The sequence below is a fragment of the Sipha flava genome, unplaced genomic scaffold (assembly GCF_003268045.1).
Source record: "Sipha flava isolate LNK unplaced genomic scaffold, YSA_version1 179_pilon_pilon, whole genome shotgun sequence".
Lineage (NCBI taxonomy): Eukaryota > Metazoa > Arthropoda > Insecta > Hemiptera > Aphididae > Sipha > Sipha flava.
The window spans coordinates 642,658-654,071 of NW_020272149.1; the positions used below are offsets into that span (position 1 = coordinate 642,658).

At 27.2% G+C, this 11,414-nt stretch overlaps 1 protein-coding gene across 1 annotated transcript; it reads left to right on the forward strand.

Moving 5' to 3' along the window:
• Window positions 1-4,404: 4,404 nt before the first annotated feature.
• LOC112680676 (BEACH domain-containing protein lvsB-like) lies at window positions 4,405-10,148 on the forward strand. The gene is made up of 3 exons (XM_025550855.1): window positions 4,405-4,614; window positions 9,347-9,637; window positions 9,710-10,148. Exons 1-3 carry the CDS (start codon window positions 4,539-4,541, stop codon window positions 10,063-10,065), a joined length of 723 nt encoding a protein of 240 aa, XP_025406640.1. The 5' UTR covers window positions 4,405-4,538; the 3' UTR covers window positions 10,066-10,148.
• The last annotated feature ends 1,266 nt before the right edge of the window (window positions 10,149-11,414 follow it).

The window sequence follows — 11,414 nt, forward strand, 5'->3', positions numbered from 1 at the left end:
CCCCCCCCCCCCCCCCCCCCCCCCCCCCCTCACCATCTACCACCAAGTTTCTAAACGTAATTCAAGCATTTTAGTATAGTTTTAAAAATATTTATTAATATATAATTTATAATAATAATAATAATAATAATAATAATAATTTTAGTTTCAGTGTTCAGTCACTTGCTCCACTCTAACAGCTGCATCTTCTTAGGCGAATTTCTGGTAAATTCAGTTATTATTTCACTTTCATCGAATTGCTCTTTTTTATTTATATTAGCCATAGCTGTGATAACACTCATGTTATCAAAAAGCTGTGACGGGTCAACCGTTTTAAGAGGTTAGAATACTATTAGTAATAACATGATTTTAAAAGTACACTACGTTGTTATAAATAATAAAAGTTTTACTGTAAAAGTGCAATTTAAATAGTTTTAGTTTATTCTCAATAATAATAAATACATCCAGGAGTCATATGTAATAAAACAATAGCTAACCCATTCAGTCTGTTTTCCGACATGGTGCTTCTTAAAAAAATTTTTAAGCAATTAAGCTGAAAACGTTCTTTCCGGAGTGAAAGAGGTAACTGGTAACGTGGCGAATAATTGTAAAAGTATTTTAATGTAAGGTCGAAGATTGGTGTAATGAGAGAGTGAATCAAGAGCAGAATTCGGTTTTGGAATAGTATTTTGACTCCATTGTTGCCTCCATATGAACAGGTTAGCTCTGATTGTAGATGAGGTATCATCATGGAGATCTTGGACATATATTTTAGCAGTTTTTATAATATTTTTATCGTCATACATATTTCAATTGGCCGGAATAAGTCCTTCAAGTGGCATAACATCAATAAGCCTTTGATTAAAACGAGCATCCATTGATTCTATTGAATAGTCAAGATACATTATACATATAAACACGGCCCATGGGGGGGCTATAGCCCCCTTAGTCCCCCCCCCTTGGCTACGCCCACTGGGCCCCTCACATGAAGCCGCAGACTATGCAGCGGCATACCCTGCATACCCCGTGCGCACGCCTATGTTTATAATTAATAAATAATACACAAATTTGTATTTATTTATTAATAAGATTTTAATTTAATATATATATACAATAGCATTTATTTAAATAATATTTAACTAATTAAAAAATATTAAAAAATAGCACATTAAAACAAATCGAAGAAAAATTGTCATATACTCGTACACGTAAATTTTATAAATTACGACATTGACGAAGCATAACAGATTGAGCATACCCTGGGTAGTAAATACCGTGGCTGCTAGTTAAAGTGGTCTCGGAATAACTGGTATTTTACAGCGGTAACAAACATAGTCTAGCTTGCGCACATATCTATCGCATGCTCTGTCATTAAATGTTACAAAGTATAATAGAATTAAATTACATTATTGTAATACATTATGATTTTTTAAAATACGTAATATATTATTGATTACAAAATAATTTTTGTATTTTGATTAATAACGTTTTTATTTCTAAGGATGCGGCACATGCTGAGCATACCTGGAGAATTCGCCACTGTATATATTGTTGGCGTACCAAATAAGTTATATCCACTTTGGTATTTTTGCATAAAAATAATCCATACTGAATTCAAATTTCTTTCGTAGGAACGAAAATAATAATTAACTATTTAATACCTAACATTTTCCTTTCTCTCAGTTGCACGTATAGTAAATTTGAAATCATTTTTAAAGCCATTAAACTTATATACATCAGAATAACTTATAACTCAAACACATGGATTATTATCACAACAATGTAGTTTAGTTTTCTATAAGGTAAAAAAGGCAAAAGTAATTGCATTATTGAATAAGAAAAAAATTCCATTTTTTGATATTAATTTAAAATTATACAAGTTTTAATTAGTATATTTGTGATATGTGGCTACAAGGTAGATTTTTTTATTAAAATTGACGTGGAAAAAATTGCATTGGGATGTTTGATTTGTCATTTCGTTTTATTTAAGACTAAAATTTTGATTAAACTAGTCACTATGAATACCTTGTCTGTCACAACTGTAATTTATTCATAATATGGATTTATTGTGTTATCTAAGTTCAAATGTAACAAAACACAATAATTTATCGTTTTAAAACGTTTTCACTCAATCATTGTGCTAACTATTATTTATTATTAATGGAAAATCTTTTGCTCATAATATATACCACCTATAAGTATAAAGCCGAAAATATAATATTTATTAGCTGAAACGATATTGTAACGTAATATTTTATGCACAATTCCTGTTAAGTATAATTATGATTTATTTTTAACGATTTCTACAATTATTCTAAAATACAATAACACAATAATTCATTTATTATTTTCGAAAATCAATAGCTTTATCGATACGTTATTAAAAGTTTTTTTTTCACATTAAATTATTACTCAAATTTTAAATATTTACTGTCTATTAGTTAAGTGAAACATAAAAAAAATTATATTATTTTTAGCATTTTGTACAACTACTTTAAACTGTCAATTATCAATTGTCAACTGTCAGTTTATGTGTCATCATTTTTTTTTTTTACAATTGTAATTGAAATAATTATTATAATTGACAAAGTTAATATATTTAAACGATAAATAATAGAACTGTAATTAATATTTTAACGATAATTATTTTGATTTTGATAAAAAAAAATTAATGAGAGTTGTACATTATTACTAATGTATTATAAATATTGTATCTACACGACTTTAAAAATAAACTATGCATTACAGCACAGAACTTATATTGTATAAGGCTATTATTTTAATAATCTCATAAATCAAGGATCGATTTCTCAATAATAATACTTTTTTTTATAAGAAAATTAATTTTTTTTCACACTTCTTTGTTTTTTTTTGTCAGTTTATGAAAATTTTTTCAGAATTCTAACAAACTTAAAAGAAGTTAAATAACTATAAGAATATAACTATAGTTTTATAGTAACTATAACTTATAATAAGTTCTTGTTGATTAAAAAACTCTAATAAGAGGAACGTAGTGGCCGGGCGGTATAAAGCGACTGTTTAAACGCTCTCCAGACGGAACATCTATCCAGAAAGTAGAAACAGCCAACGTGTAAAAAGAAAACACCCATACTCAAACTACATTAATTACTGTACTATCGTACCAGAACATCCATCATCATATGACCTGTCATGTTGCAGATTCATAAGCAAAAAAATAAAAATTATTTTACAAATATGTAACTTAATTGAAGTTTTTGTTGAACTAGTAAACTTCATCCTTCTGAAATCAATAATCAATAGCCCAAAACCAAATCACTCAGAATTGAAAAAAACAAATTACCTATTTTATTCTAAACAGAAATTAATTTGAAGTATATTTCCATGTAGTACGTATTTTAACATAATCTTTAATAAAAAAAAAAACTTAGTTGTGAGTTATTTATTAATCATAAATCCGTATATAATATGATGGTAATACTGTCAGTACTACTTAATTTTGACTGAAAACATTGTTGGAATTTATATGTTGAGCGTCATTATAATTTTAAATATAGGCGTAAACTGCAGGGGGCAAAGGGGGCCATCGCCTCCCTAGAATATATTAGGAGGAGAATTTTCCCCTCTGATATTTAATACACCTTGTTTTAAAATAAGTACAAAACAGCTGGTTATAGCTATTACAATACATTTTTTTTTAAATCTCAATTTTCAATTTTAACTTATCTCACATAATGTTAGATAATGAATAATAAATCATTTTATATAATAATATATAGATAGAAAAGTGACATTTTTATTTTGAAGTTATAAAATATTAAAAATTGTTGTTTTTAATGTATCTAAATTGATTTATTTATGTTTGATTTATTTCATTACTTAATAATATTGATTACCTGATACTAATATACAACAAAAGGTCATGTTAACATATATTTATAAGTAAGTAATGTACGGTTAACTATATAAAATAGTTGATATGTAACTATACATTTGTCCCCTTAATAAATGTTTAAGTTACGCCCATGATTTTAATCACTTACAGCAGAATATTTTATAAACGATTCATAAGAACGAAGGACCAAGGCTTTCAATAATTTTAAAGCGTGATATCACATAACAGTTATCCGTAATTACATATTTACTACGAATAATTATTTAACTTACAATATAAATAATGAAACATCATAAAGTATAATTTTTCAATTTTCTTAATGCAGTGAAAAAAAAAAATATAAAACAATCAATTCATTGTTAAAAGCACAAAAACGAACCACCAAAAATAGCGTTTTATTGTGTAGGTATGTCGGTAATTTTCATAATTTATCTTAAATGAATTTATGATGAAATTGATAAATGATTTAATGACTGTTTTTGATAGTAGATAGTTATTAAAAGTAAATTAATTTAAATTTAGAGATATGTATTTATTTATTTCACTTCAGTTGTGATGTGACAAACTATCAAAACGTTCCAACATTCATTATTTTAATTGACATTAACCATAAATATTTGATACTTAATAATATTTTTTCAAATTTTTACTCTCAATATATTATTTCAATTGTATTTCCAACAAAATGTATAAAAAAAAAGAAGTAATAAAAAAATATTCAGTCGTTTTAATTGCTTTATATGTAATATCTACAATATCAGGTAAGAATAAAATATACTTAATTACTAGAACTTAAAAAATGTTAAATATATTCCATTTAATTAAGTTGTGGACTGACTCATATTACCTCAACATAGATATTTTTCGGTATATATAATATTTCTTACATCAATGACATTACTGAATAATAATAAGTTCCATTATATCAGTACTTTTATAGTTGAACCAATAACTTTGAACTTCAAAATTCCGAAAATACTCTAGAAGTCTCTTTTTATAAAGATTTTATGATGTTGGTTATCTAATACCTTTTAAATTCTTTTTGGAAACATTTTTAAAAAATAATTAACCTTTTTTTTTTACTGCAATCTAGCTTGAGATTATTTATCACTGTATTAAAAAAAAAATTGTATTATAAGTATATAAACCTCATTTAAATACCTATTTATTAATGTTCCTATTAACTTTTAGATTTAAAAATATTAGATACCTATGTTGAAAACTATAAGTTTAAACAAATCAGCACGTTACAAATAAAATACACGTCAATACCGATATTTATTTATTTTTTTATTTGGTATTAAACGGATAAGGTCCTGTTACAATAATAACATTGCAATCATTATGATAAACAAGATAGAATATCTTGAATTATCTAAAATATATAGAATATCAAAAAGTGGAAGATACAATCAGTGGCGGCGCGAAATATTTTACTTCATGAATCCTGTTGAGATTTTGCCCACCCAACCATCCACCTAAAAAAGAAATTTAAGGGTAGCTAGTAAAAAAAGCTCCCCCTTTCTCAAATGCATATTTACAAATACCCACTCGATACCCAATGGTTAATACCCACCCACCTACCCACCCACTGATTTGAGTCCAGGGACTCAAAAATCTGCCGTCACGCCGCCACTGGATACAATTAATAATAATAATAATAGTTAGGGCAGAAGACTTGTAGCACTAAAAAATATACATAAAATATGCATTTTAAAATTAATAATATGCATTAAAAATATTCATTTTAAAATTAATATTTTGGAAAAAAAATATGGATTTTTTCTTCTGTAAGTACCTATTAATTTAATGAATATGTTTTTTTTTAAAGTTTAAGTATAACTTACATGTTACAATAAGTATTGAATTATTTAAATTTATGAGCTTATGTGTCTTAACCATTTACTTATAGGCATAGACGCAATTTCAACTTTTGACTTTGGGGGGCTGAATATATTAAGAGCAAGCAGACCCGTGGGGGCTTTGCCCCCCCAATCACCATTCATATCTTACCTTATATTACTTCATAATCTGATTACATTTTTTATATCTTCATTATTACGGTCGACCTACCATAAATTTCAAGTGGGGGGGATGACTTATAATAACATAATTTTAACTACATAGTCAGTGGCAGCATCTGGGGGGAGCATGAGGGTGCAGTTGCACCCACTGCAATTTTTCTAGGGGGGCAAAAGTTTCATTTTGCACCCACAGACAACAGTCAAAAATATTATATTATATTTTAGTTATTGAATTGCAAATGCTAACAATAGTAATATAATGTAATTTTAATTATAATATATGTTACTAACAGTAATTGTTTTTTATTATTATTTATGTTAATAAAAATAGGTTCCTTATATATTTATAAGTTATAACTAATATTTACAATTATATATTATACTAATTAAAATATATAATAAAGTTTTACATAAAGATTTTTTTTATTACTTTTTTAATAGTAGTAGTTAAATATTAGGTGACGTGGAAAAACACCTCCCCCCTACAACCGGTTTGTGAATCACCATAAACGTTTGCACCCACATGAATTTCTACCAAGTGCCGCTTATGTACATAGTAATACATTTATTAATTTATTTTATTATACCTATATATCAATCAAAATAAACAACAAATTTTAATTGTAACCTTTTATTGGTCTTAGCATACTCAATTAATATATCCTGAGCTTAAAGCTGATTTGATACTTCTCTTTCAATGTTTATTATTGCCAAACTGGAATATCGCTCCTGGTCCATCGATGTGGGCAGCCAATTTTTAATTTTTCTCATAATGGAGAAAGAATGCTCACACGTGGCTGAACTAACAGGAATTGAAAGAGCCACAAAAAAGTACTTAATTTTAAAATTGGTCTCATGGGTCCGGAATTTAAATCGCTAAGATCTAAACATCCACTTGTGGTATTATTGGTAATAGATTAATCATCGCTGTTGATAATATTGGTGTTTGTAGCAGTAGTGATAGAAACCAATATATTTTGATCAACATCTATTTTTGTAGAAACTCTAGAATTTGGAGAAGTAGTTGTGGATTTATTTTTGTTATTGAAAATGTTGAATGACTTTTTACTTTCCATTGTTAAGTTTTTAAATAAGTATGTAAAATTAACTAACATAAACGCGGATTGTTAACTGTACATGTACTGTAATGAAAACGACAAGCGGATAGCGATCATATCGATACCTTAGAGCACACATGTTCCATGTCCATTTTCCTAATTTTTGGCAAATCACTAAAGAAGTTTAGTTGTTTGCATAACTATAAAACTAGAACAAATATTCCTTTTTTTTATAATAACTATCTAAAATAAAATATTAATTATGAAGTATTTGAATTAAAAAAGGCGGTTTTAGATACTTATGCTATCAAAATCAATTAAATAACATTAAAAGTCGGACATTTGGATATAGCACATGTGTGCTCTTAGGTATCGATATGTAACCAAAATATAAATGCATTCAGAATTCAGATAAGCGTAATAAATGGTCGCAAGGAAAAACCTAGTTTGCCGAATTTCACACAATTAAAATAAACTTTTAATCTAGTATAGGATAACCTAGCATAAACTATAAACACGTCATGACAAGTATCATGTGGGCTTATTGCCTATTATTGGCATCGTGCGTTTAGTTAAGAGAATCTTATATAATTATTTATTATAAAAGTAGGTAACTAAATATACATATTTTATAATATACAATCGCGGTCATGACGTAATAGCAATAATAAAATAATCGTATAATAATTCCTAATAATATAGGATCAAACTAATATTATATTTTTAATTCTACAATATCAGTGATAATTTTTATTTTATAATTGACATGGTCATCTCATAATATATAATATTATTTAAATATGAAAAAAAAAATAAAACTGTGCACATTTATAATATTATAACATTTTAAATTTGTAGATTTTTGGGGGCTTAGCCCCCCAATTTGCGCCTATGGTTATAGGTTCTGCAGGAAGTGAAAAATCAGGTGCGAGGTGCTGTATTTTTAAATATTACTACATGAGAATATGCTTTTAAAAAAAAAAAAATTACATTAGAATTTAATAACACTATTTTGGTCAAATAAAAAAATAAATAAAAATGTTGACGAAAAAATATTGATGAAATTATAAATTATTTAAAATATACATCTAAAAGTACAATATGGAAGAAATATGCCCTAAAATCTAAAAACTTAAAATATGCTTTTATATGCAAAATAAAATTTTAAAACTAGCTTTGTGAAAGCATGAAATGCATTTGTTTCGTACTCTGCAATTTTTGTGACTGTGTTAAAAAAATATGCATATGCTATAAGTCCTTTGTCCTAGTAATAGTAGTAATAGTAAAAACAATTACAATAATTATATTATAATATAACATATTAATTTCTTCTTTTGAATTAATTTAAATTATTTAATCACTAAATAAACTTGTAATTTAAATAGAAATTAAATTTCTTATTAATTATTGATAAATGCCAATATATCCATAAAATGTTACAAAATAAACAATAAGTCTGCTTATTTATGTTTTTTCTGCATTAATTTATAATACATACCCAAATTAAGTGAAAATTATACAGTAGATAAAATTATAATAACGCGTAAATATCACTTTAATAAATTGGAATGTAAATATTAAGCCTTAACAATCCTAGAATAATTATTTTCAGAGTTATAGTAAAAAAAATTGAAAATCGAGCGCATTTTGCAGTTTTTAAGTTAAATTGCTGTAACTTAGTCAATTTTGGACTTAAAAAGTTGGTTTAACTACCAAAATTCATTCAAAAAATATGCAAAAAATAATTAGTGATTAAAATAGGTGGTTAACCATATAAGAAAAAAAAATGTTTACATCGCATGCGCGTGTATATTTAAGTTAAAAAATTAATAACTCATAAAAATACACATTTTTATTTCATAAAACCAACGAAAAATCAGAATTCAAATTGCAGAGCTCCACGCAAGAATATTGAGTGTTCTCAGTTAGTGTTTACACACTGTATATGAAGGGTCAAAAGTGGCGAATTCAAATCAAGGGCGCTAAGGCCACTGCCACCCTTTCTGTTATTTTAGCTACCGTGTTACTGTGCCTACCTTAATATAATGTTGGCCTCTCTTTAGCCCGCCCTGACAACAATTCCTAATGCCACCACTACTATCAAGTATGACGTTACGTGTATGACTGCCTTTACAAATGATTAGTTTTGCAATTATGTTTTTAAATGTGTGAAATGGTTTTACTGTTAAAAATTTATAGTTTACTCAATAAAATTCTTTATCGATATAAAACGCTTATTACACTAATATACGAGTATCTGCAAAATTAATTGTGGACTTGTAATTGTATTATTTATTGTAATTGTATAATATGGTTGATAGAAAAACAATTCTAGTTGGTAATGGTTTTAGAGTACCCAATAAAATTATTGTATATGTATATATTATATTATAATTATATGAATTTTTTAGGGATAAATTGCATGGGAAAAAATAATATTACTACCAGTACTACAAGTACTACCAGTACTACCAGTAATACCAATATTACAAATACTACCAGTACTACCAATACTACAAATACTACCAGTACTAACAATACTACAAATACTTCTAGTACTACTGCAAAACCATGTGTTGAACAATTGAAAACGTGTGTTACTAACGATGACTGTTGTAGTGCGAACTGCCAGTCCGTAAACAGTACATATAGGATCTGTTTCGAACCCATACGTAAAGATCCAAGTGGGAAGCCATATCAAAGTAATAACCAATAGAAAATAGTTAAAAATATGATTCCTGTAAAGTTAGTAATTTATTTTATTTTTATTTTAGCATATTACGATATGTGTTCTTTCGTGGAACCGGAAGATAAAAATGCGAGTGAAACAGCGTTTGTTGTATACGGAGTGAATGCAGCACATTCTATTTTGCCCGAGGGTTATAATTACAATGTAACCTACAACGGGACTACGATAACCGTTCAAATAAATAATTTAACTCCAGCCGGAAATTCAACATTGGAATTATCGAAAGAAGCAGCCAAGGCCCTAAACATTACAGGAGTTGTACCTTGTATTATATCATTAGGACCTGAAATCGAAAGAATGGATTTTCTGTTCATTGTACGCGTAGTAGCTATAGCTATATCACTATTTGCTTTAGCAAGTGGATTAAGTGGATCTTCTTAGAAGGTCGACTCCAAATAATGTATATTACACTATTATTGAAAAATATATTATTTCCAATATAATGACTTCATATTTTCACTGGATTTCAATAGTCACCTAATTTATATGTAGTTTATTTCTCGATTAAAATACATTGCACTGATTCTATTCAAAGAACTATTGAGTTTAGATTTACAAAAACTAAGAAGTAAAATTAAATTATATAACTATCTATGGTATACACAAATCTTAAATATGAAAAATTGTAAATGTATATGTTAATTATTTATAACATAATTTTTTCAATTAGGAGTAAATTTACAAAAATAAACGATAGTTATCGTTTAATTAAATTGTGTATAAGGTAATTTAATATTATATGGATAATCGGTCCCATTCTACAGCCACGTATTAATTAAAACACATATTTCATCAATGGATGATTTGTATTTTAATTTGTAAAATGGATTCAAATATATTCATTATGTGATGTATAAATGTTCATTAAAAAAAACATTACTACGTATACTTAATATCAGTTATACCACTACAAAGTCAGCGTATATAATTTATTTAATCAATCGTTATTGTTCGTTGTATAAATAATATTGCATTACTTATTATCAGTGGCGTATATACAATTTTTTTCTGGGGGGGGGGGGGTGTTTAAGAGTAAGTTTTTAAGTGTTTTTAGTATATCTTAAAATGAGGTCATATGTAATAATTAGGCTTAGGGACTTATAGCTCTATAAAATACATAAATATGCATGCAAATATGCTTCTAAAATCATTAAAATATGCATAATAATATGCATTTATATACATTAAAAAAAAAAATGACCATATAGTACACAAAGTAAAATGAGTCCATCGCAGAGGCGTATTTTAAGGGGGAAGGAACGATTGCCCTCCCCCTTGAATTCATATTTAATGAATCAATTATATGTGAGATATACATTTCAAATTTTTTTAATGTGGATCATTTTACTATGAAATCAAATTACACGTAGCTGTGAATATTGAATCGGGCTTCTTGTCGGGTCCATACTTGGTGAAAAATCAAATAAAACACAAGCGTAACTTTTAAAACACAGACAGGTGTTAAAAAATAACTATATAAAAGTCGATTCTAAGTGGATCCGGCATTAGATTAAAAAAAAAAAAAAACTACAAATATTAAGGATACACCTGATTTAAATATTACCAAACATTTTACTTGTACATTTGAGCCTGAATTAAAAAAAAAAAATGTGGCCCCCCCCCCCCCCCCCCTAGAAGTCTAAATACGCCCCTGGTCCACCGGATGTAAATGTATCTTTAAACTCCGAAACAAAACTTTATAGTCGGCTACTCATAGACAGTTATACTTT